Raw genomic sequence first — 27038 nt, 5'->3', positions numbered from 1 at the left:
GTCACTGCTTCAACACACAGGATGAAGAGTGAATGCTGTGAAAATCCATGAGATCTGAGATTTTATCACAAGAACCAGGGTCTTTGTCTTTTTTAGAATGACAATTTTTCAGAAAAGTTCTGAGTTGATAAAAACTTAATCTATGATCAACAGTGTCTGCTATTATAAGTGACAGGATTTATGTGACAGAGAGGGCTAAATATCCCATTATTGCTGACACTACATGCAATGTTTTTGCTACAGTTCCTTGGAATGACAATGATCTATTTTAAGACTAGTTGTAAAGTCTACATCAGTCAGCATCCTTTCACTTGTGCATGACTAGCCATCATGGTTTATAACAGAAAAAACAGGAGATGTTTTAAAGCCCTGAGTATTCTCATCTAGTACAACCTCCCCCTGAAAACGGGCTGCTAGGATGTTACATCCCATTCAAGAGGATAAAGAACTTCTGTTTAATGCATTGCTTACGTCTGATGTGCTCCATAAATCACAAATTCCAGCAAATGACACAGTATCTGGCAAAAAAGGAATCAAAGCAACGTATCGAGCCACCAATTCCTGCAAGAAAACAAAAGAGAGCAAGTCACCCCTTCAATTCACAACGCTACTGTAGTATTATACCAGATGTGAAGAATATTGCTGTTTCCACAGATATCAATGACAAAACACAGTAAGCTCATTACAGTAGCAGCTAGCTCATTTTAGAACTTGTATCAAAGACTGATATGATTTACTCCCATTGAGGTTTGTCATAATGCTTTGTCTTTTAAAAGATAATACTCATTATTTTTTCCAATCTTTTTTGACCAAGAAGACAAATGTTATTTTACAACATCATTATAGTTAGACTTACTGCCTGTAACACCTAGTCCTTACTACTTTATTTTGCAGTTTTTCCTCTATGAAAGGTGTAGCTGTACAGAAGACACACAGAGCTGGGATGTGCTTATGTGCAAGTGCACAGGCACACACACACTTATCTTGAAACCTGTGTCCCAGAGACTCTACTATCTTTTTAAAGTACTTACTGCTGCTGTGTGAGATCTATTCGGGACGGCATCAAGAAGCTCCTGTGGTGGATTCAGAGGTTTGATATATCTGGTAATAAAAACTGTCTTCCCATCAAGGTCAATTACAGTTGTTAGGCACTGGCGGCTTGGAAACTTTGATGTACATTCAGCTTCATATTTTTCTGCTGCCTGGAGCAGTTTCTCATCTTCTTGGGTATCAAACTTCAAAAGACAGTAGAATTTATACAGAACCAGTTTTATTTACAGTTTGGACTTTAGTCTTTACTATATTCAGCCTTAATTCACCATCTACAGGAGCATAAAAGGAGCGTTAAATTCTTTCCTAATAGCATTTTGAACTTGCCTTGAAGAATAGAGTTTTGCTTACAGACATGTAGGAAAGGTCAAGGCAATAGAAAATCAGACAATTTGCATTTTTTGCATTTAATGAATGCCCATAATGACCTATACCTATAATACCTACCTATATTCATAATAAGCTGGCTTTATTAAAGCACTGAAAAATGTAGCAGAAGTTATGGCCAAGTAAAACTGTGGGGATGAATATGTAACAACACATATTAATTCAAAGGTAAACAATAGCACTCCATTAAAACCACAACTGAGGTTATGACAACCCTATGCAATGCCAAAATATTTGCAGAGAAGGTTCAAGTGATTTTTAGATGAATCCTTATAATTCAGACTTGTCTAAATTATAGACAAGTTAGATTTTTAGATGAGATTTTTCACAAGCAAATGTAGGACTCAAAAGCACATATTAATTATATAACAATGACAATTATTTCCTCATGTGTTACCTAAGATGTCATCTTTTAAAGGTATTAGGATCAGTCAAAATAGTATTTTTCATCTACTTAGAACTCCCTGTATACTTCTACTGGTGCTGAGAATTAAAGCTCATCCTTCATAATATTTTTGTTCAAAATAAACCACTTTTTGTCATCTGTTACCCTTCTTCTCAAGCTAAGCTGAGGTGGAACAGCTGGGCACTGCCCTGCAGCTGGACCTCCAAGTCAGCAGAGAAAGCACACAGTGGTGATTCTTCTCAACCATAATTAACAGCAGAAAAGTACAGCCTCTGGCACTTTGTAAACTTAAATGTAGCAATTCACTGCAAATATTGCTGGCAAATAAACAATTACTATGTCAGAGTCAAGAAACACAAAGTGCAAAAAAACTGCTGAAAGACTTGGCAGAAACCCAAGCTATATCTTTAACAGGGAACAACAGGAGTATCTCAACAGATTTATTAATATTGTACCTTCTTAAGCATTTCATTCATCTATATAGAGGTTCAGGAAGCAGAGCAGGAAAGAGAGGAAAAATAAGTAAAGAAACAAAAACGGTATCATAAAATTAAAAGTATGCTTAGCATCCTAAAACAGTACATAAGCATTTCAAATTTAACTACAGGTCAGGAATAGAAAGAAAGAATGGCAAATTAATTAGTTTGTCATCAAAAACTGAGTATCAAATTGCATCTATGCAAGAAATTCGGAACATTTGCTCTTTATTTAAAGATATCAAGATTCAAATCATATACTGCATAATATTTTACAATAATTTCACCCCTTATTTGAATTTCTAGGATTTTTATTTTGAAACAGTATTAGAGGCAGATCTTTCTAGAAACAGAGATATGTTACCTTACAAATTCAGCACTTTTTTTTTCCCCAGCAACTAATTACTACATGTGAAGATTTAAGACTATGAAACTCTTCAATAAATTGTTATCTATTAAAGGTACTTCAAGGCTGTTAAGTTTATATTTATGGTGTTGAGTCCTAGTAAAAATCTTATCATTCAAACTAATTAACTTTAAAAGGCATCTATGAATGTACTTTATTAATATTCTGGATATTTTGTACTGAATAGTTTCCAAGGCTATAATTTTAATGGGAAAAAAGGGGTTTTAGAATGCATCATACAATTTTATATTTCTTGTGAAAAAGAAATTATGATAGACATTTCTCTCCAGTTACTCTTGAGTTTCTAATAAATGACCAGTGTAGCACTGAATTGGAAATAAATGAACTGCTGCTGTTTGTGCATGAAAAACACACATCCTTGATGTATGGATCTCAAAATTATTGCCTACTGTTACATAAACTAGCAAGCAGTGTATGCATTTTAACTACATATTATTGTTGTTAGTGTAAGGCACTTCTGGTTTAGTCAAATAACTGAAAAAAATAACAGCTGCTGTTTAGAAATTATCTTCAAGATCTGGAGGCATGCATGAAGCCATAAATAATAAATCCTATATTTGAACAGAAGCAAGAAAATACTCTTTGCATCTGCCACCTCCTTTTTGTACACTGTTCACAAACACTCACATGAATACTTTATTGTTTACAAAAATACATGGAAAAACTATATGCTCACAGATAATGAATGCAAATTTGCTTTCCATTAACAGTGGGGCCAGATACCTGGTCAAAGTGACCTCTCATGCATTAAATGTACAACTCACCTAATGGTGCCTCCAATTAAATTGAACTGGGCTAAAAATTTTGAAATAAACCAGTCTGAATTTGTATCAATGCACTCCTGTACTGGCATTCATGTCCTCTGGTATACTAAGCATTCCTATTTATATGCATCTCAAGAACTGCACCACTGGAAACAAAGAGCAAGAGTATGATGAATTACTGATTAGTTACCTTCTCTCTGACAGACTCTCCAGGAATGAGCTGTGGTTCAATGGTAATAAACAGTGTTATATATGAGCCCTCGCTCAGATTTCGCACAGAGTCATAACCCCTCTCCATTCCCAGGTTCTTTTCTTTGCTGTACCCAAGGAGGACTGGCGGAATATTGACCTTAAACGTACCATCAATCTACAAAAATACAGAGAAATACTTCTCATTAGAAGCAAGAAAGCAAAAGTTCCTTCTCACATACATTTGCTACTTGTGTTCAAATATTTTATTCTTTTGATTATTACTCTGAATTACAAAACAATAAAATAAGAGAATATGACATTTATGCTGATTAACTGTGGGGAAAACATGAGACACCTCATTTTTAAATGTATTAATTACAACTGAATTTCAGCCTCTCCTGCATATTACAAACACTAATGTTTAATGAAATGGAAATCATACACAGTATATAGAGTACCAGCCTTAAACTATTTTTCTTTCTAACAGCAAACTCTATATGGCTCTGTTTACCCCAAAAAAAGACAAAATGGCAAAATACAGGTTGCAGGACTGTGCTTCTGCAGGCAGCATCACACCAACAGGCCTTTGCCTACGCGTGATGTGGGAATGGTGCTCTGGCATCTCACAGACAGACTCCTTCCACACAGAAGCTGCTGATGCTTCTTGGGTGCAACTGGAACTGGGCCCATTCAGCCAACTTCCCCATGGAAGTGCTCATATAGGCTCACCAGCCCCTTGCACCTCCTCTGCCACCACAAACAGAGAATAAGGTCTTTCTGAAAGGTTGTGTGAGACAAGAGATGGCAGGCCCCACACTTGCTTGGGCAGGTTTCAACAGTGGAAGTACACAGCTTTAAGAGAAAAGCAAAAAAATTAACCTCCTGATTTGTACAGAATTCAGGTAACTGCCACCAGAAAGGATATCTTCAGCTGATGCGGAAAATGAACAGATGACTCACCTGAGATGGCTCATCAAACATTTAAGAACAAAATTAAGTTTTGATAGGAGAAAACTCTAAATAAATGACTCAGAATTTCTGCTGCAGTATATTAGAACAGGATGATGAAATGCTTCATTTGCTACTGAAATTTAATTGCTGATGCACCTTGATATAACCACTGGGCTTATTATGCTTTTTCAAATTCCATAAGAAATCCTGTTCAAATGAAAAGAATCTCTACTGCTGGGAAGATCTATACAGGCACTCACACTATGCTTAGGGAATCAAACGCTGCAATACCTCCTCACAGAGAGACAGGAGTACATCTGACAGGAATTTTGGAGCTACTCTGGTTCTACAACAGAAAGACCAGTGAAAAGAATGAAGAACAGAGGTTGACATCAGCATGGGAAATCCTCAAAGATGGATTATTGGCTTAGTCCTTCAATATGTATTGGTTAGCACTCTGTTAAAATATCTAAGTCTTCCTGTTAAGTCTCTCAGGACTGTGAGCAGACACACTTCTCAGGCGAATTTGATTAATTCATGGAACAATTCCCTAAAAATGAGTGTTGGATCTTCTTCTTTCTTGTTTGTTGACTTATAGCAACAGTGGTCACATTATGTGACATTGTCTGCACAGGATGGCCAAAGACTTATGAAAAGACCTTCTTGCTACTTAATCTTCCCTGAAGTCAATGAAAGCTTCATTCTATAGGGCACCACAACCCTCAAACAGATAAATTAATTCATTAACTTCCCAAGTTGAAGAGAGCATATTATTAAATTATCTAGCAGAAGCAAGTGGACTAACCCTGGTTAGACATGCACTGTCCAAAATCTGTCAGCAATGAAAAAATACCATGCTTTCTTGACTCCCATGACAATTACATTCTGTTATGCCTTGCAAACAACCCAAGAAAACCACTTTGATCTCTAAGCCTTGCACTTCAATGAGACTCCCATAGACTTACCCTCCAAGCAAAGAATCCAGGAGGCTCACAGTATGTCTTAAATCACTCAAGCTTCTGAAAAGTGCCTCATATACCCAGAGAAGAGCAAATTAATGTGTCAGTAGGAATGCAACTGATGTCTCAGTTTCTTACTTCATGAAGATTCTGACTTTTGTGATATGATGACTTGAACTACACACAAAAGGAACGGCCCTGTAGAAAAAGTCCTGCAGCAAGATTACAATATGACAGGACTATTGATGGAAAGAATTCATTTCCTTAAACTAAGTCTAGGATGGGAAGCTGGACAAAAAATGCCTTTCCTGTGTTAACAACTACATGTTTTACTATTACTCCCATGACTAATTGTTGATATTTCATGAGAAAGTTTCTCTTGAAAAGGTCTAAAAATGAAGTAAAGGAGGGCTTGGGAGAGGCAAAGGTGAAAATCTGGTGATTCACAGAAAGTGTGAGAAAAAAGTTTGGTCAACTTTCCTATCACCTATCTAGGTGATATTTCTATTCCTGGTTCATCTACCTAAGCTGTGCAATACCAGAGATCCCAAAAGCCACTGAGAAAACCATCTAAAAAGTCTGCACTTTTAACCTCATTACTGAAGGATGCCAGGCTGCATTGTCACTGTAGAGTATGTATTGTTTATCTCTTCTCCCTTCAAAACGATGAACTTACAGACAAATGATCACCAAATTTGTCAAAAACCCCAGTAGTTTCAAACAATTTTCATAAAATTTTTTCACTTTCAAACAATTCCATAAAAATAAACTAACAAGTACAGAGAACATCATTAAATCGGAAATCCATTCCCAGCCACTTTCCTTTGTCCAGTTCTGTACTTTAAGAGCTTTACTCCCAGTAAAAACACTTACCCTTGCTTGAAAATATATGGTAGTAAATGGAATCTTAACACATCCCAGCCAGTGTCTCTCAATACGAGTGTGGATTCCACTACCTCTTTCACGATCATCCTATTAAAAAGTTGCCCAACATAACACTTTGTGAGATAGGTTCATTTCCTTTAATCAACAATTTAATCAAGGCATTAATAAAAATTCTGTATTAATATTATTTACTCTAAGTATCAATTGCATTACAAGTACAGCAGTTATTGTTCTGCATGCCTTTCGAGCATGCCGGGTCTGCAAACATACAGGAACATCACAGTCCATGATACAATGTGTTTCCACTCCAGGGTTCAAGTCATATGTAACCTCTGATGGAGGACTCAGAACTCTGAAAAGGAGTGCACAAGAGCCTTAGACAAAGTAAAGAAGCTCTGGTCCTCTAATGAAGTATTTTCTTAGTACTGAGAAAAGCTTTTTGAAGGTAAAACTGTTTGAAAATCCAACTACACCCTGTTGTTTTCATGTGTGCTGCCTACCAGAGATTTCCAAATCTTGTATGATCAGCCTAGAAGTTATTTAAAAAAATTTCTCTAGAGGCTAGAGAAACATACAAGTTTCAAGAGTGTACTTTTTTCCCTTCTGCTTCATCAAATATAATTTCATTTTTGAGGACAGAATTCTGGTGAAATTTGTGCATTATTTATTTTTGGGTTATATTTTCAAGAATGTTGAGTGCTGCTATTTTTGTGTATGCTGAATTAACTAGAAAAGCTTTCACTGGTTTCAACAAGGGAAGGAGTTATGTCAACACTGAGAGCTTACAAAAATTTCTTGTTCTTAGTACTTGCAATTTTTCTTTCATTTAAAAAAAATAATGCATACAACCTCAAGATAGTTGGTTGGTTTTATTGGGGTTTTTTGTTTCTTGTTTTCTGTTTTTTTCATTTCATTAAATACCTTGTAAAATAGGATGAGACAGAGCATAAAAAGATAGTTGATAATAAGTAAAGGAGCTGGGATCATTCATCTGGAATTTAGTAAAAAATTCTGATTAAAGTTAAGAATAGAATTCAGATTACAATTCATGTTACTTCTCAATTTTAGTATCTCCAATTTCATTATATAGGAATAAAATATTACATACACGTGTTCAACTCTAGCAGCAGTTCATATAGTACAAGCTTAATTTGTACAAAGGTTAACACTGTAAAGATTACTCCCTCTAACAACCTTGCAATATTGACTAGATATAAAATCATAATGAATGACAAAATAGAGAAAAGAGAGGCACAGGAAGTGCTTCAGAAAATTATTACATGGAAAAGTCTTGTTCTGTCAACTTCAAAAAGCTCCCAATATTCTGTAATGTATGCTGTCCCTCAATTATGAACTCACCTCTACAGCATCATGAAGTACTTCATCAAAAACATTAATGAAGACTTCATCTTTCACTGACTGCAAACTGTGGGTGCTGTAGTCACCATTAGGAGCTCTGAAAAAGGTTAAATAAACCAAAAAAGTTATCTGAAGAGTACAGGAAAATGTGAATAAATTTTCAAATGAAATTATTGTTATTCAGAAATTGGTTTCATTTTGCAATACCTAAATGGAAGCTCAAGTTCCTCGTTCCAGTTGGGGTTTGGACCTTCTGCTGTTGTTGTCCGGCAAACTGTTCGCTGAAAAGAAACTTCTACAAAAGGACGGACCAAAACCTACAGAGACCAAAACAGAGGAAAGAGACCTCTGTAGAAATTCATTCAAAACACATTCAGTTACACATCTCATGTATTTAGAAAAATAAACATCTACTTTGTGGAGATCAGGCTGGTTCAGCCCAGATATAACTTTAATACACCTTAAATATTGCAATTCCCCGGCTTCTAAGCATTTATGGACCTTTTAAAAATATTTTATATGCTAACATTTCCAAAAGTTTATGTGTATACAGAATACCTGACATATTTATATACACTGGTAAAAACACATTTTCTCCTGAGAGTAAAAGAGCTACAGGCTATCTGCTCAAGGAAGGTAACTAAAACAGAACATGTGATCCGGACAACAGAGGAAAAAAGTGCACTTTTATCCTCTTATCTGTAATCCAAGAAGCCTATTGCTACAATCCTAGTTGTCCCTGAAACTGGTTCCTATGACAAACAAGCAACTTCTACTAGACAAAACAAACCCCTAATGTGATTAAAAATGCCTTCATTAACATTCAACTGCATATGGCAGAACCTTATCTGCAATAGAAGGAAAACCATAAGAAAAACAGGAAAAAAACCTTGAAGGTCTTCCATCTTCATTCAGAAGAATGCTGAATTTAGTTCTAAATAGCAAGCAAATGTAATTTCAGTGTCAGCCATGAGAATGGATGTGCTGATTTAGACTAAGAGTGTACTGGACTCAAAATGCAGGCTGTGAAAATGGCCAGCAGCCAACACAAACAGAAGAGTAAGAACTGAGCAGGCATGTATGATATTTTTTCCTATTACTCTCCTAGGCTTCAAACGTTTTCAGATGAAAGACTTCCATAAGTCTGTAATGATTTTTCTATTTAGCAGCTCCCCATGGATCATTCTTCCAAATACTTGTCTAATACTCACTTCAACACAAACAAACCTCTTTTGTCCACAACACACATAAGCAACTTCTCTGGGCACCAAACAACTGCTGCATGAAGAATCACAACCTTCTGTTTGTTTTGAACCTAACTCCTACCAGCTTAATTTGACAATCCTTCATGTTTGTACTTACAGAGCCAGGAAATAATCAATCCCTATCCGGTCTCTATATGACTCATGATTTTGTGCCTTTCTACTATATTCCTCCTCCTCTACTTGTAATCATTGGTGTTCTGGCTGAAAGCCCCATCATTTTTCACTGAACAGTTACCATTCTGTGTCTCTGACATCCTCATCGCCTTTCTCTGAACCTTTTGTGGCTTTACTCTCTTTTTGGAGATCAAGGAAGGAGTGGGCAAGCCAACCTCACCAATAAGATACCTTTCTGATGGTGAAAGTTACTGTCTGTGGAACAGAGGAACGCTCACAACCTCGCAGAAAATGTTAGTTTTGTAATATACCTGGTTGAATGCCCAGTCTGGGCTACTAGCTGGACTCTGAGCTGATGGAGAGGCTGCAAACATCTCATTAAAGGACCTTGAAGATTTCGATGGTTGTTGAAGTTTGCTACAGGAGGAAACACACAACAGCAAGCAGGAAAGACAGAGAATTCATTACAAAATATGAATCTCTCACATTCTGTATTAGCCATACAGAATTCTGGAAATTATCCTGATATTTTTACCTTGGGTAGATATTTATTTGATCAAATAACACAAAAAGAACACCAGAAAGGGGTATTCAGTGTATAGTTCTAGCAAGCAAGAGAAGGCTTTCTGCCTGAAGGCACTCTTTTCTGAAGAGCTTACCAACCCCAGAGTTTTTTCTGCCTCCCCCATATAATCTCCTTGAGCTACAAGTTTTTGAGTTCAGGTAGTTGAATCCCCACAGAATTCATAAACAGTGTAGACTTCATGGCCTTTAGGCAAGGCCTTTATGGCAAAATTGAATCCATATGAATATTACAGATTTGGCAACTCATGAGTGAAATAAAAGAAAATAAATATTAAAATGTTTACTTTTATAGTGTTTCCACATAACATTTTTTTTGTAATAGCACCACATTAAGAGATTATAAAAGAATAACTATTCATATGGTAAACAGCTCAAAATAAGAGATCATATAATGCAAAAATATTAGGAGGGGGTTTAATTATTTTTGTAAAACTGCTAATGAATTGAAATTTCCATCTTTTTCCTGTCCACATGTTTCTAATATGAATTGCTTTTCTCAGTATCAACTTATTTACAGAAATCCAACAGAATCTCTATTATAGTAAAAGATAAAACAGCAGAAGACACTAAATTCTGTAATTGGCCACCTTGAAAATACCTCGGAGTTAAATGCAAGGTTTATTCATTTTGGGGGAGAGAAAGAACACTGCACTAATACATTGCTTCTGGAACTGAACCACACTGTTCAGAACTCCAGTGTCTGTACATGACACAGCATCATGCAGTGCAGGCATTGCCTTAATGTGCCTGAAGGTAAAGGTCACCTTTAAAATTAGTCAGAACCACACTAGGCTCAGTCTATTAACTTAAACAGTTCATCAAGGAGAAGACCAACATGCTACACTCAGGAGGCAAATACAGCATTCCACTGTGAAGAACTGGATTTTTTTTAATACTTGTTAAGAGATTATGAATTAAAAATTGCCCCGATTACACGGAAGAGATTTGCTTAAGGTATAATTCATCTGATATTACCAGAGTTATAATGTTGTCAAAGCTGCAACTTATCTTTCAGGCAGCTTTTTCATCAAGCAGATTAACACAGTTTCTGGTAAAACATGTCTTGGATTTAGCAACAACTGAAAAATGATCATATTATTCTACAAACTTACAAAATATCAGTTATTATTAATAAAAAGACAAATGTATGTTTTTATCATGAGAATCAAAACAAAACACATATGGCTGAATTGCAAAATCAGTTTCTTCAGCTGTCCTCAGACCAGTGGAAACCAGAAATGAATCTGTACTGGAAACAGGCATTTAAACATACCTCATCACTGTTTTTCTCACTGGAATATCATAAGCTCTAATGATGTTCACTAACAGTTTTATGTCTCCATCTGACAAATTCTGTGCTGTGACCTTCTTCCTTTCTTTTCTTCTTGGCCTTAATGGACGTTTTGGCTCCGCCAGTTTGAAGAGGCCGAGTCCCAAAATGCTAATAATCATAAAACAGATATTCAGTCAATTTTGCACAAAATCCAGCATTCTAATGTCTCCATGACACACATGAAAATTATGCACTAACAGAAAAAGGAAATATATGCTCTTGCTTGTGCCAAACAAAACTCTCTGAAATGTCAAAATGTTGCAGTTGTTTAGTACTGCACAATCCAGTTCTGTCTTATATTTCAGAAATTATAACTTCAATGTGCAAAAAAGTTTGGTTCAGTTCCCCCCTCCCCCCCCGAAAACTGAATAAGATACAAACAAGACAATTACACAGCTTCAAGACAGATCTAAACTACAGTGCTATAAACAAGGGATATAGCAGATGACAATAACCACTGTATGGAAGAGGCAAAAATCTAATTACACAGCTACATACAATGAACAATAGGCCACAGAAAGGAAGCAGAATGAATATACCACAACATACCCTGGACCCTCAGAACTTATAACCCAAGGCAAAGCAGAACCAAAGAAAAAGAAGACGAAAATAAAATAAAGATGTATATTTTTACATATCATGATATCAACTGCAGACTATCCAACATCCACTTTAAAAACTGATAGCCAATGGCATTATTTCACAGAATCACAGAATTGTTAGGGTTGGAAGGGATCTCTGGAGATGATCTAGTCCAATCCCCCTGCCAAGATAGGGTCACCTATCTTGCAGGTTATACAGCAATGCATCCAGGTGGGGTTTTTTTAAGGCATTTTTTTATACATAATAAAAAAAATAAATCAGAGTAATTACTGTTAAAATAACAAAACCATGAGTTACTGAACTATCTCACTAAGTGAATGCTTTAAACAAATCATGGTGTATTTTAAATTCACTAGCCATTTAACTCAGCAAATGGAATCTGATATGAATTAATATTAATGGTTAGAAAATATCAATGAAGCATTAGATTTTAAACAACTCCAACAGCTGATAATACTCTGGTTTGGATTTTTCTATTCTGTGATGTAAAAACATGAACTAAATAAAGGATAAACTCTTTTATAAGAGAGCAAGTCTCTGTGTCTCCAGCAGATGGGACTGTTTAGATTTATACAGCAGGATGAAAACCACTGAATATTATAAGTGTTGTGTTTATAGTGAACAGACACAACTTCTACATGAAAGAAAAAAATAACTTTCACAACTTGTTTACTTACACAAATTTGAAGTGAGCAATACCAATTAAGAGTCAGCTATGCTGTGATGACTGATAAATGTGAAAAAGTATAGGATTTGGAACAGAAATCCAAGGAAAGTGCTTAAGTAATAAAAGAAACAATAACCTTAAAAGAAAAAAAAGCAGCAATTTCCAAACCCAATATCTTTTCTGAACATAAACAACATTCAGCATCAGCAAAGAGAAATACATGAGAAGTAAAATAAAGAAAATTACTGCTAAAAAACTACTGCATGTTACTTGTAGGGCATAGACACTGACTCCAAGTAAGCATCACCTACAGAACCAGTAGTAGTGTTACTACCTCTGACACTTGTCTGATAATTCGAAATATTCCCTCTGGCTGGGCTATGCTCAGTTTATCAGGTCACACACAACTCGATGCATTATATCCTTCTATATCTTATTTACATATTGTCACTTTACTTCTGTTAAAACCAGACTTTTTCTTACAAAGTTTTTACACACTTTGTTTATCAATACAGTGTCTGTATGGGCAGAGGTGTACATAGTGATTGGAAGTTTACATGTTATACTAAACACAAAATCATGTCAGTCACATAAACACACTTTGCATAAAAAGAAAAAAATCAGATGGTTTTACATTAATTTTTTTATTTGGAACAGACAGATAGCTCCCTTACCCCAGGCTCAGAATGTCCTCTTCATTGACAAGGTCAGAGAGAAGGAAATGGTGTTTTGCTATGAGGAAACGGTTTATTACTGATTCTCGAACCTGTGAATGAGGAGGGAGAAGAGCCAAAAGTACATTTCTAATCCAAAACCACTGCAAATATTTGCATTCTGTCTACTAAACACAAACAAAACATTCAAATACAGATTCTTTATTTTTTTCCCACTTTTAAGAGGGTCACAGTCCAAAAAAAAATTTCTGCTTACAGCTCATCATCAGAAACAATCATAATGATAAATTACACTACCAGACATCTCTTTTCCACATCTAAATGAAGTTGCAGAAAAGGCTGTAGAGAAATCTATATGGCACAAGTTAAGGGGAATAAAAGGAATACTTTGGACTGCAGAACAACTGATGAAGCTTGTATTACAAATACTATGATTTTGAGCAAATGTTCAAGACCCGTAGCTCCTTTCATTTCTATGCTGAGGCCATAGAGTGAAGCAGAGAGATCAAAGTCTTCCCTCTTCTCCCAACAGCTATGTGAAAGCAGACTGATAGAATATTGCCTTAGTCGTTTTTTCCTACCACTAATGCTAGGAATGCCCTTATATTCTGTGCTATTACAAAATCCGAAATGACAGACATATAATGATCACATTTCAGAGTGAAATGAATTTCAGTTCTGATGCGAGCAATCTAATTTTCAAGCACATCTGACAATTTATAGAAGTGTAAAATACCCAAATGCTATTTTAAAAAAGGCTACTTGTATTTCATCTAACAGAGTGACAAATAAAGGGACCATAATATATGTTACTCTGTACTATCATGCTACTATTCAGTGCATTGCAACAACCATATGTTTGATACCATGCAAAGCACATGGGGCTGACACAGACATGACAGTTTTGTCAAAAATAAATTTTTTATACTATCATAATGGATCTGGACTTTGGCACTTGCCTGGGAGATTTAAACTCTTCATTGTCTAGTTCTTTCACGAACCACTCTTTCTAGCAGACAATTTGTTTTGTCCTACTTTAAATCAATCTTATCATCATATTTCATGTTTTGCTGGCAGGCTAGGATTTGATACACTTTTTGGTATTTCCACTCCTGGTAAGAAACTGGTAGCCACATTTCACACTTGCTATTTTGCCAAAATAGTCTGAAATTGCAAACTTTTCTTGGTTAGATGACCACTGTTTTCCTATTTTTTTCCCCCTAGGGATTAAAGAGATTGTCAAACTAATATAATGAACAGACTAGAAAAATAAATTAAAAAAGATAAGGGTACCACAGTGAAGGTAATGTGATGGAAGATATGCTCTCTGCCTTAGGCTGCAGGACAAGACACTGTGTATTGAATTAAATGACTTTTAACGGTGGTCAGGGCCACTTTCATGGAGATAATTAAGTTCTTAGCATCACAGTTTACAACAAGGAAAATAGGGCAGAGAGGGAAATCACCGAATTCCTGGGATACAACAGTATAAATCTCTGGGACACTGAAACGAAGAAGAATTTACGGAAGTGCTAGAAAAATCCAGAATGGCTGGTCATTTTCTATATTACATCTTTTTCAATAACACGAAATTTCATAGACCTCCACTTGTTCGATTAGACCAGTTTCAGACCCAATTTGGAATTTTAAAGACAGGTAGGTCACGTTTAGAGATGAATCAGGTTTTTAGTATTCATGGAAATAAAAGTGTCCAAGTATAGGAGCAACGTGTGGCCTTACAGAAGTATGGTGGATCCATATTTTTAGCATCTTACCTTCTGTAGATAGTTGGCAACAATTGCTCTGTGTGCATCTAGATAATTTTTGCTGTCAATCACATCCCTCTCTTGCAGTCTCTTCTCATAGTCCTAAAGATATTTACTAGAGTTTGTGATTCAATATATATTCAGAACTTTATTACACACAAGAAAAATGGTAACTATTTAATTAATATTAATGTAGGGATCACAGTAAACCACAACAGATATCAGATGTTTACAAAGCTATTTTTAATGCTAATGTATAAAGTAATAGCACTGCTAAACTTCCATGAATAGAGACAAGAATTCCACTAAGTTACAAGATTCATGTGGTTTAAATTACCATGGAGGATTACCTGAAGATTTCCCTCCCTTCTTTTAAAGCTGAACTTTGACCTGGTGCTATAAACTGAAACTCCATTTGAACTGGAAGTGGCTTCTCTTACTGCAGCTGCAATAGGGAGAATCCCTTATAAACAGAAATGATGCAGCATTCATGAAAGATGACCTCAAATCTGAACTGTGTTTTAATACAAGTAACTACTTTTCCAAGTAACTAGTAACTACTTTTCACAGAGTGTAAAACTCAAAGAAATTCTATTTTTGGTAGAGTTTGTTGAGAAAAAAAATATTGAAGAGATTTAATAGCCTAACAAAAATCTTCTTTGTACATTGTGATAAAGTAAAAGCTCTTTAAGAAGAAGCCAGAGTGTGAAGATTTGGCTTTGCCTGAGGTTTGATGAAAGACTCAGTAGCCTAATTGAGGGGCTGAGATGAATCTTGGGTACCACCACAAGAAGAAGATTTACTTGGTTCCTGGGGAGAAGTGTGTTGATGAGATATTTCTCAGGGTTGTGGTTACTATTCTGGTGGACTACAGTGAAAGCTGTACTGACAGATGCAACTTCTATTCACAAGTTTAGGAAAGTGCTTCATAAATTAAGAAAAAGCTAGAGCTGACACTGCTTCCAAGCAAAAACCAGAGCTTACAAATCAGGAGGGTCTCCCAGGATCTGCAACTTAATGGCAGTCTGCAAATCCCGTTGGCTTTAGAACCATAGCTAGTTAATCATGTAAAAGTACTCAGTAAAATTAATCTTCAGGTCTGAGCTCTAACATTAAGGATGAACAGCTCAGTGTCTAGTTAGTGTCCTTTAAATAGCACAGTGCTCCTGGAATCAGCTATAGGGCCAGCACTATTTAGTTTCTTCATCAGTGACCTGGATAAGGAGACACCATACACTGTCAGAAATTTAACCAACGATACTTGATTAGGAAGAGTGGTTAATACAACAACTGACTGAACCACAGTTCAGAAGGCTCTTGATAATTGGAGACTATGAAAACTGAAGCACTAATTAAAAAAAAAAAGGCAAAGTTCTGTATTGAGAGTGGAGCAACTTCATGTGCTAGCACAAACTAGAAAGCAACCAGAAAAATAACAGACATATTGAAAAAAATGTGGGCATTATGGTTTAATGACAACAACAACAACATGTTCTTTTAGCAAAAAGCAAACCACAGGATACATAAGGAGCAGCATGGCCTATAAAGGGAAATCACCAGCTCCTCCAGCTTGACACTTGTGGAGGCATGCCTGAAATAATGCATCCAGTTTGCAGCTGTCAATTCAAGAGGCATGTGGAGAAACTAGATGGGGTGCACTAAGGGATTGCTAAAGCAGTCAGAGGCCTAGAGAACATGACCTACAAGAAGAGGTCAGAATCTTAGAATAATGTAGGTTGGGAGAAACTTCTGGTGGTCTCATCCAAACTCTCACTCAGAGCCAGAACAACTCCAGTCAGGATGCTCAGGGCTTTTGCCAGGTGAATTTTCAGTATCCCTAGAGATAACAAGTCTACAAACTTCCTGGACAATGTGTTCTAGAACTTGGATACATTCTTTGTGAAAAACGTTTCCATTATATCTAACTGGAATTTTTCTTGTAGTAACTTTTGTCTATTATTACCTCACCTCTAAGATGAGTCTGACTCTGTTTTCTCTGCACCATCTTGCTCAGTTCTTGAAGGAAGTGGTAAGATACTCCCTCAGCCTTGCCTGCAGTCCTTTCCTGCCTTTCCTTGTAGGTCATGTGCTTCAGCCCTGTATATATTCTGATAGCTCTGTACTGGACTTGCTCCAGTGTTTCAGTGTCTTTCTTGCACTGGACAAGATGTTCAAATTCACCAGACTGGTGAGGAAGAGATTAATGAGCAATGCAGTATGTGCCCACAAGTTGAGGGGCAGTTACAAAGGAGAGGGTGCCAAACTCATCTCTCCAGTTTCAGACAGCATAACAAGGGAAAAGAGCCATTAAACACAACTTGTAAAGCTCAGGCTGGACACGACTTTTTTTTGTGGTTTTTGTTTGTTTGGGTTTTTTCTGGTTTTTGGTTTGGTGGCTTTTATTTTGTTGGGTGGGGGTTTTTTTGTTTGTTTGTTTTTTTAACAATCACTGGAAGGATAGTGAAGCACTGAAACAGGTTATCCAGAAAGGCTGTGGAATCTCCCATTTAGAGATTTTCAAGACTTAGCTAGACAAATACACAGATGACTTCATCTAGTGCTGGCAACAGTTCCACCACTTTAGTGGAAAGCAGGACCAGATGACCTCCAGATAATATTTTCCAAATAGTATTTCCATGATTCTATGAATTTTCATTCTTCTTTGCCAAATAGCTAGTAAACCAACTAGGAACAATACCACTTTAAACTTAGTTTTGAAGATCACATCATATAAAATGAATCTAGAATGGGCAATCATGACCTCATCCAATTAATACTTAATGAAAGAAAAAAACCCACAAAAAGAATTCTTGAACTGTGGTTTTTGAACTTTCAATGATAACATGAAAGAATAAAATTAGTCCATAAAATCAACTGGATCAGAAACGTACAGCAAAGATGTACGTTAAAGATGCACATCTTTAAATAAAACATACAAAACTAATCTAAAATTTAAAAAGTAAAAATATTTATTATAAAGACCAAGACATGATTGAATAATAAATATTTTTAAAAATATATATAATCCAATAGTAAAGGAAGAAAGAATTTTTTCATATAAATTTATATAAGAAGAAGTAGGGATGAAACAGCAGTGCCAGAATCTGAGATGATTCTGCTCCTGCTAAGGCAATGAGCACAGTCAAATGCTCCTTAGCTACATAAACTGCTAAAGAACAAAAGAATGCATGACTTAACACTAATAATGGAGTTGAGATAAAAATAATTGAAGTATGACCCAAATAAAAAAATGCACACATTGCATTTCAGTAAGGTGATTAACAGACAGGCAAGGATGGGGTAAGCTAATTGGAGCAATGTACTAAACCAGAAGTATCTGTAACACAGACTACGGTAAAACATAAAAAGGTTTTCATTCTTGCTAGTCATTGCTTCCAACAGTCTCCACAAAAAAGGCTCAAAAGCTAATAAGCCTAAGCCTGAATTATCTCTGCATTACCCTTCTAAATCTGAAATCCTTTTGAAAATAAAAGTCTCTTACCTTTAACAAAAACTATTTTAGAACATTTGTGTCTACCACAGTTTTTCTGTTTTATTTTCCTTTTCATACAGTGAACTACTGCCTCGGAAAGAAGCTATCTTAATTAGATTAAAATACCACTAGAAAAGATTGAAGGAATAAAATTCTCATTTTTTTTTCATGTCAGTATAGCTCTATATTTTTTAAAAGGATCATTTGACTTAATTGAACTATTATTACTGCAATATTATCAGCATTAAAACTAGAAAAGAAATATTTCAGATAACATACTACCTGGAAGATTTTCTCACTGATTTCTCGTTCATGTAAAGGCACTTGCTTATAGCTTCTGAACTCTGCCACCTCCCCACTTCTGAGCCGCAAGAGTCGGAATCTCTTTGATCTGTTGAACTCCTCATCAGAAACAAAATTAAATTCTTGCTGCAACTGTTCCAACCTGAAGAAATCAGGAACCTGTGCCTCTCCGCTTGTAGCAACCTAAATTAGTAAAGAAATTAAAAATTTTTCATATAACTTTTGTAAGTAAATCTTACCTGCAGATTGCAAGGATGCTTATTTTAAGCAAAAGCAATTGAGATGGATCACACAGACTGAAACACCAAGTGTTTTTAAGTAGGGTTTTGCTGAGCAAAGTATATAAGATTAGATACTATAGAATACAATAAAATTCTATCTCCCTGTATCATAAACAAAAGACTAGAGTATGAAAACTCTGACATGACAGAATGATCTAGGGAGCTGTACTGTAAAGACAATCCATCTACACAACTTCAGCCACGTAAATAGCTCCGCAATGTGTTGTTTAGAAAAGTTGAAGCTTCTACAACACACTAGATCTCTTGGTGCAATCGTTACTAATGAGCAACTTCCTATTTAGTACCATACAAGTAGGCTGGGAATTCCCCTGTGCTTTAAGGAAACAACAAACTCAAAATCTGCATTTTTTTTTTAATTTATAAATTAGTCAGTGTGTGTATTTCCTTATACCTATTTTTTGCCACTCCTGAATGGATTATTGAATCATACTCATTGATACATAAACAACCCACTACTAAATGGACTCATAAATCATATTTTTAGTAGACATTTTGCTTCTTAACACTCACACAAATATGCCCATCAAATTCAAATGCTGCTACCACCCTGGCATGCATGCAGATTGTCTGGGGAGGTACTGGTGACTAGGAGTTTCACAGCTCCATTAGCCCTACAGCTCTGAAAATACCACTTACCATGATCAGCTGCATCAGAGCTGCATTGTTTGGGTCATTTGGATCAAGTTTTGCTTCCGCTGCCCACTTAGCTAGTTTCTTCATATCAGTTAAGCCCGAGGTGCCAATGGATGCAATAGCATCAATATTTTTTAAAGCACTAGAAAGACAGAATTGGCAGAACTTACATCTAAAACACATATGATTTAGCAATATAAAAGGAGTATTTAAAACAATCTTAGAAAAAATCAAAAAGCTCCCCACAACCTGAACAGTAAATTCCAGTACACAATTCTTAGCTGTAGGTATGCAACTGTGGGAATGATCAATTGCAAAGCCAAGTAAAGGGAACCAAAGGAAGAGAACTTTTATACAATGTAATAAGGTGCTTACTGATACATTTATGATATACCTATGCTATTCCATGTTGCTGCTTACTAGCAAGTAAGAAGGTAAATTGCCTCATAGCACAAAAGTTAACATAAAAGCTTTGACAAAGAACTGGGATGTACAGTCCTTGCTTGCACTGTATCTTAGCTCCTGTCTTTGACCTGTCTCCCGGAAGGTGCTCCCAGACCCACATTATAGCCCTTGTCTCTGCCCCTCCCTGCTGTTTCTGGATAGACCTTGTGGCCTGATTCATCCCCTTGCCATATGTGGGACTACTGCTAGCACTCCACTCCGCCTGTCATGTCCAGACTGCATGCAGGCTGGCAAGGACACTGCCCGTGCTTGGGAAACCCTTGCAACCTTCTCTCTTGTGGTGCAGCCCTGCTTTTGGTCCTCCCTGTAACTATGAGTCCCAGCTCCACTCCCTATCCTTTGGATGCTCCTGCTCAGTTTCTTGGGATTCACAGGAGGCAAGGAAGTATGGTAAGTAGTCTGGAGACCATATGTACACTGACATGCTCACCAGGCTTCAGGCACCTTCTCACAGAAGCCGCCTCTGAAGCCCCACTGCTACCCAAACCTTGCCACATAAATCCAACACCCCAGGACATGGAAACACCACAGGAGTGAATGTTGCCCCTTTTCCTGTTAGGGGTGCTAAATTGAGTCTTTGTTCTCTATTGACTTGAGTATTTTCAAGAACTTATGGGTCTTTCTTTTAGAATCAGCCAAATATCCAGCAGTTACTGCAGCAGCAGGTAAAGTGGTAACATCAAGGCTATCTTTAGGCACTGGTCTTGAACACATGCACAGAATCACAATTGTGCTGAAAAGCTCATGGGCAGCAAAAAGTAACACTAGTCATGAAAATCTTGTCTCTGACTTTCCCAACAGAAAATCAAAAGTCACAGAGAACTGTTCATCTGCAGAAGGTGATTCAAAGAAGAGTGTTTTACAGCTAACTTCCTTCTGTAATTCTTCAGTTTTCCATTTACTACAGTGATTAGTCTCCAGAGTTTAAAGTTAGCCTTTGAGAATCCATCTTTTTGTTTAAATCTCACACTATTCTAGTCTCACTGAAGTCAGCAGGTTACCGACAAGCTGACCAGCAAAATACTTGAGTTGCTGCAGCTTTGGTCAAATATAGTAACAGAATGATTTGTAGGCCCGTGCCTAGCCTCTAAATAAATAAAAATCCGACACAAACTAATCAGCTGGCAGAAATACTTGCTCAGTATTAATAAGCATAGGGCAGTGAAGGTACCTGAGAACATTACAAAAGCAGACTTTACGTATCATCTCCTTGACTTTATGGAATTATATAAAAGCAACAAAATGGACAAATAATCTACAACATCCAACTTGCAGCCACAGGGCAAATTATATTGTTTTGAATGGAATAATATACTCATTTCTGCAGTTCCACACACTTCTCATGGAGAAAAAAATCATGGAATAGTATTATCTTGGAGTGATCTGACATGACAATTTTCCACTGATAAATTCACCAACAGAGCCAACCCTCCATAATAACTTCTACTGCTTCCATAGCATAATTTTCATCATTAATGACAGAAAAGGCAGTTAAAGCATGTGTCCAAACAGCGTCTCCAAATGCACTTCAGATAAGAAAGAGCTGGAGTCTCTGTTCTTAGCAAAATGATTACAGGAAGGTTCCTTGACAGTATGTTCACTTCCTATTAGAAAATCATAAAATTTAATTAATCAGTTTGAGTTTAACTTTAACGCTATCTAGAAAAAATATGCTAAAGGGTAAAATTTCTACCTAAAATCTATTAACCAAAAACGTGTGCCCTATGATATCTGCAGGGGGTTACAGGGCAAAGTAAAAATTCCAAACTTACAGAAAAAGATTATGTAAATTCTTGATTATGAAAGTCTATTTTTTTTAACACTAGTATAACCAGTTTCCCATGAATCACTAAAAATTCATATCATATTACCTTGGAATGCCTGTGTTTTGCTGAGATATCGGAGGAATTAAGGGGATTCCTTTTTCTCCAACTGCCCAAGAGACACTATTGGATACTTTCCCAGAGGTCATTAGAGTCATTTTGTTGCTGCCATCAGCTTCAAAGGAAAAGGACACACCTATCAAGGGAGAAAAATCCAAAATACTATATTTATGCATTCAAACACAGTGTCTAAACATTTTTAAAAATGTTTCCTGGAAATGAGCAGTCAAATAACCTGTGCCTTTATATAAATGGGTTAATGTGAAGCAATTCTGCTGCATGCTGTGAGGAAGAACTCTGCTCTGATAAAGAGAAATAAGTGAAAGATTCCATTACACCTACAGAAAGGCATTCCATTAGCATTGAAGGAAAGGCTAAGCCTTGAAAGCTATGCCAAAATCTCTTTTCTTTTTTCCCCTCACAGATGCACACCACTTAATATTTCTGGTAGTTTTCAGATGCAGTATACTGTTATTAACAAAATAGAAATGCAGAGTCAAAAGTAATATGTATGACTGAAAAGTCAGTCCTAAAGCTTTGTGACTCACAATTGTAGAGATGGTCATCACAGTCAATGACATTTACACATACATTTGCTGTACCAATTTTTTTACCACATTTCTTTCTTTCTCAGCTTTTTATCTATTCTGCTCTAGTTTTATCTGTATTTCACACATAGCAAATTTAAGCAACTCATTCATCTCACAATGCTGTTCAAACTTTTATATAAATTTGAAAGTTCCATATGCTACTACGTAGTCTTCTTGTTTCCCTTTTTCCTATCTTTCCATTGGTTTATCTTTCTAAAGTCAGCCAAGCCAATGGGAAGACAAAACATTACTCTGCATATACACTTCTACAGACAGTTCTTTGCTGATTTAAAACATCAAAATCACTGGAGCTACAATAATTAGTATGTGCTTGCTCTGCAGTACCAGAGTCCTGATTACTTAACCGCTCAAAAAGATCCAAACATCTTTTACAGCTAGTAAAGCTCCATTAATACTACAAGCCAAATAATAAACACACACATTTTTACTGTACAGAGCTTAAAATTAGAGAGAGATAAAAATTCCACAGCAAATTTCAGTAATAAGGATCGTGACTACTATATAAGATCCAGTTACAGAAGCTGTAAACTGCTTTTAAAAGAATTTACTCTGAAACATTCTCCAACCTCTTACTGCTACACAGTTTCAGCAAATGAGAAACACTGAAGTGAGGAAGACAAGACTCCCTACCACTCCCAACTCCTTCGTGGTCCAACATCACACGCTGATTGCTGCTGAACTCTATTTCTTCCAGAGGAGCGCTGCCTGTCAGAACTGCAGTCTCAGGAACAGGTATGAACACCTCAGCCAACAAAGTGGTACTGCTCATACCCATTGTTTCATAAATCTAGAAAAAACGCAGTGACAGACAGAGTGAAAAATCTACGTGAGTATACAATGAAAACATACTGTAGGGCATTTGAACAAAAAGTTTTACTATTACTTAAGCATGAAATAAATAATTTAAGGTAACTGTATTAATTTACCTCCTAAAATATCCAATTAGCAGACATTTCAGCTACCAGCAGCTAACTGGATTTGAACTCTTCTTAAAAGTATATCCTTTCAACCTTTCTAATGCACCTGAGAACAGTATGGCAAACTCTAGGCTTTAAAGAGCATCACTGCACAATATGCAACTGCTTGTGACAGTTGCTGGCATTAGAGGAAGATTCCGAAGGGATTCTGCCTCAGCAATTCTCCCTTTCCACAAAAGGCAGGGTATGGCACACAGTCCCCATTCTGGCAGCACTGCAGGCTGCTTCCCTCTTTCCTGGTCAGCTGCAGGCTCAAAGTGATGTAAGTGATTTCTGCATTCAGATGTTTTTAATCCAAGAAGATGGTATTCCTTTTCCTTTTTAATTGATAAAAAACTGAAATTAAATAAATGGACCAGACAAGGGGTATATGCTCTCCCCTGAACTACCAATGGTTACCTAACTGGAGGAGTCATCTAACAGAAGAAGTAGAATCCTGATTCTGGTTCCCCCTAAAAATACCTTGTATTAATTCTGAAAAGTACTCAGGTGAATAATTTATTAATTCATAGTTGGTATGAGGGTGGTTGTGGTTTGACTTAACTGCACTGCTGATCAAGTCAAGTGCAGTTATGGACATTACCAGCAATGACTTTTTTTTTTCTTATCCCCCTCCAGTAAACATTACGATGGTTTTACTGTGTGGACAATGATGTTTTAAGAAGACCACTACAGCAATTTTATCTGCAACACAAATTTTCTAAAACTAAGAGGCTGACCCACTAACATATTTAATCACATCTCAATTATTTAATTTCTCCCAAGCAACCCATAGTCATGTTCTATACATACAGAAAGCAGAAGCATCAAAAATGTAGCAGCAACATTAAAAGTTTGTGACTGGAGAAGCAAAGAAGGAGCATAAGATTGATGATTTACAAAAGGTCTTTCACAGGTTTTTTACTCTTTATGACACTACCATACAGCAAAACACAAGCATTAGAGGAGTAATTACATTTCATATCAGCTTTTTAAAAGTTACCATGATAAATCATCTACCTGTAGTTTCAAACTCTCTGGCCAATTGATTATTTGTAAATTGAAAATCTGTCCAAAATGAACTCTAAAATCAGAACTTATTGGTCGGGTAACAGTCCTTGACACTTCTTTGGAGTTGAAAAGGACTTTTATAAATGCTGAGCGTTTCTTCACATCTTCCCGTCGCAAAACTTCTGCTCTGTAAATATGTCAAACAAGCTGTTATATAACTTTTAATAACATTTTTATTATTTGGTTATTTTTAATAAGAAACTGATTTCTCACAAGGAAACAGAACCCACCTAAATAAGGATGGTATTCTTCCAAAAAGGTCACTACACAGGAATGAGTTTAAAATATTATTTAACAGTTGTTTTATCTTCTCATGAATACAAAACGATTTAAAAATGAACAAGTAAACTTTTGGGTCTACTAAAGCTACCTTCATATAAAAAAGTTATTTAGGAAAAAAAAATTCTCTTTTACTCCTTTCCTCCAAAGTACAACAAATTATATCAAATTGAGTTAAGATATTGAAGTTTTTAGTCACTGGGAGTAGAACAGCCAAGCAGTATTCCCTGATGAAGCTATTTGCCAAGCAAGTACAAAACAAAGCAGTTTTCAAGTTACTGAAATCCGTAGATGTATGTGAAATTGTGCCTGTAAATGTGGAAACTAACATAAAACAAGTACATTTATTTATTTATTTTATCCACAGTGAAATCTCTGGTTTACTACACAACTTCTTTATTTTCCCTTTGTTGACTACAGCACAGACCTGGTGTAAAGGACTAGCTAGTGAGAGCAGTTCTGACTGAAGTGACCTCGACTCTACACTGAAAACAACTTCTTGATATCCACACCACTGTTCTATGCAGATGCTCAAGGAACATCAGAAGGTTCAAATGGAATGTGCAGACATGCATTCTCTAAGTCCACTGTATACGAGGTTACATATGACTTGAAAACAAATTAAGTTATATCAGCTTCAGAAGCAGAAGTTTCATCACTAGGTTAAATAGAATGGTGAGCTCATGCTTCTGAAGTTGTAGAAACAGCCAATTAATAAATAGCAGCAGAAAATCATAAACAAGGTAATTTGCAGGCCAACATTTATCTTACCGAGGGCACTCCTCAGTTGGAGTTACGTTTCCTGAGAGGACCAGCTCAGGAATTAGAACAGGCTCTCCAGGTTTCCTTCTGCAGCTGTCAGCTTTTTCTCTAACCTGCTGCTCTATTTCCAGTCTACTGGCCATTTTAGGTGGGATGGGTTTTATACGTTCCTCATCAAAATCATAATCTTCTGATTCTTCATCTTCATTAATGTCTTTTTTCTTTTTTTTCTTCTTGGACTTCTGCGTAAAAAAATAAAAATGTTCTTACTGAACTTGTTTCAATCTGTGGAATTTTTTCTCTTGTTCTCTTGATTTGCAAGTGATAAATATGTATGTATGTACAGTAAAATGACTGTATAATTTTAATATTACACAAACAAAAGATTTCTCTCATTCTAAAAGGACTACTTCAGATTCAGAACACACTCCATTCATATGCTTCAAAACCATATGTGCTTCAAACAAAACATTTACTTAACCTTCCCTACCAACTTACAAATAAACATATTTCTTAAACATTCTAGTGAGCTGCTGAGTTCTCATTTTGCCTGAGTTACCACGTACATTCTGTTAGGATTGAAGGCAGGTTATTCAACCAGTAGTTATCTAGTCTCATCTACCTCTAGTGTCTTCCTTAGATTCATGTGATCTTTTCTGGTAAGACACCAAAAGCATTGATTAACCAAAAAAGTACTTTGAGTAAAATAAAATAAAGCACTTCTGGGTATGAAACGAAGGTCTGTGTATCACATTTCATTCTAAAAGGGAAAAACTACAATCATCTCAACCTCAAGACAGTTTGTGCCTAGTACAATAAAAGATGCCAAGAGCAACTGTGGCTGGAATTACCCACCATAGTTTTTGTGAAGGCATAACTCATGGATGAAGAGCTCCCATTAGGACCAATGCCCAAGATCACCTGCCTTCATTTCCAGGTTGACATTTATTCATCTTATCCTACAAGTGAGTTGACATGATACTAATGAGTCATGTGCCCACTTGTGTTCTGGTAACAGGAACTTCCAATATCTGCAGATCAGCATCCTCTTAAACATTTTAAGTGGCTTCCATAGATGCTGCTTATACATGAAAAAAATCTCCATAAAAGTATCAGCAAATGCTTTGGATTCTTGAAAACTGTAATTAAATTATTCCCTTAAACTTTATTTTCCTTTTGTATTCAAAAAACCAGGGTGTTCAAACCAGGCAGTAATTATATACATGTATAATCACCATTACCCTGAGGTATCCAGTACATTCCCACCTAACTATAAAAGCACATCTGATTTTGCTGGCACTTGCCACTGCCTATTTCAAAGGCTACTGCCATAGCTTCTGTATTCCTCAATATCCCTCTGAAGCACAACTGAGACCTTAACTATAGTACTGGCTATTAGCAATAAAGCTTTTCAGAG

The 27038-nt window shown here is 36.2% G+C and overlaps 1 protein-coding gene across 4 annotated transcripts in view; it reads right to left on the bottom strand.

Moving 5' to 3' along the window:
* The window catches only part of CC2D2A (coiled-coil and C2 domain containing 2A), a 56174-nt gene that overhangs the window by 6069 nt on the left and 23067 nt on the right, over positions 1–27038 (bottom strand). For 2 of the 4 annotated variants that reach the window (XM_027642769.1, XM_027642768.1), the window contains exons 13-29: positions 25631–25863; positions 24530–24707; positions 23184–23340; positions 21931–22078; positions 19598–19736; positions 18639–18842; positions 14873–14965; positions 13098–13189; positions 11094–11261; positions 9547–9652; positions 8064–8173; positions 7857–7953; positions 6486–6584; positions 3701–3877; positions 2299–2319; positions 1032–1235; positions 472–561 (exon numbers count right to left, since the gene is read on the bottom strand). In XM_027642769.1, the coding sequence (XP_027498570.1) occupies positions 472–561; positions 1032–1235; positions 2299–2319; positions 3701–3877; positions 6486–6584; positions 7857–7953; positions 8064–8173; positions 9547–9652; positions 11094–11261; positions 13098–13189; positions 14873–14965; positions 18639–18842; positions 19598–19736; positions 21931–22078; positions 23184–23340; positions 24530–24707; positions 25631–25863 (2316 nt within the window). The other 2 variants (XM_027642771.1, XM_027642772.1) reach the window with 2 other exon arrangements.

This window comes from Corapipo altera, unplaced genomic scaffold (assembly GCF_003945725.1).
Source record: "Corapipo altera isolate COAL_440 unplaced genomic scaffold, ASM394572v1 22, whole genome shotgun sequence".
NCBI lineage: Eukaryota > Metazoa > Chordata > Aves > Passeriformes > Pipridae > Corapipo > Corapipo altera.
The sequence above is the reverse complement of the archived record's forward strand: the minus strand, read 5'-3'. Positions and strand labels throughout refer to the sequence as shown.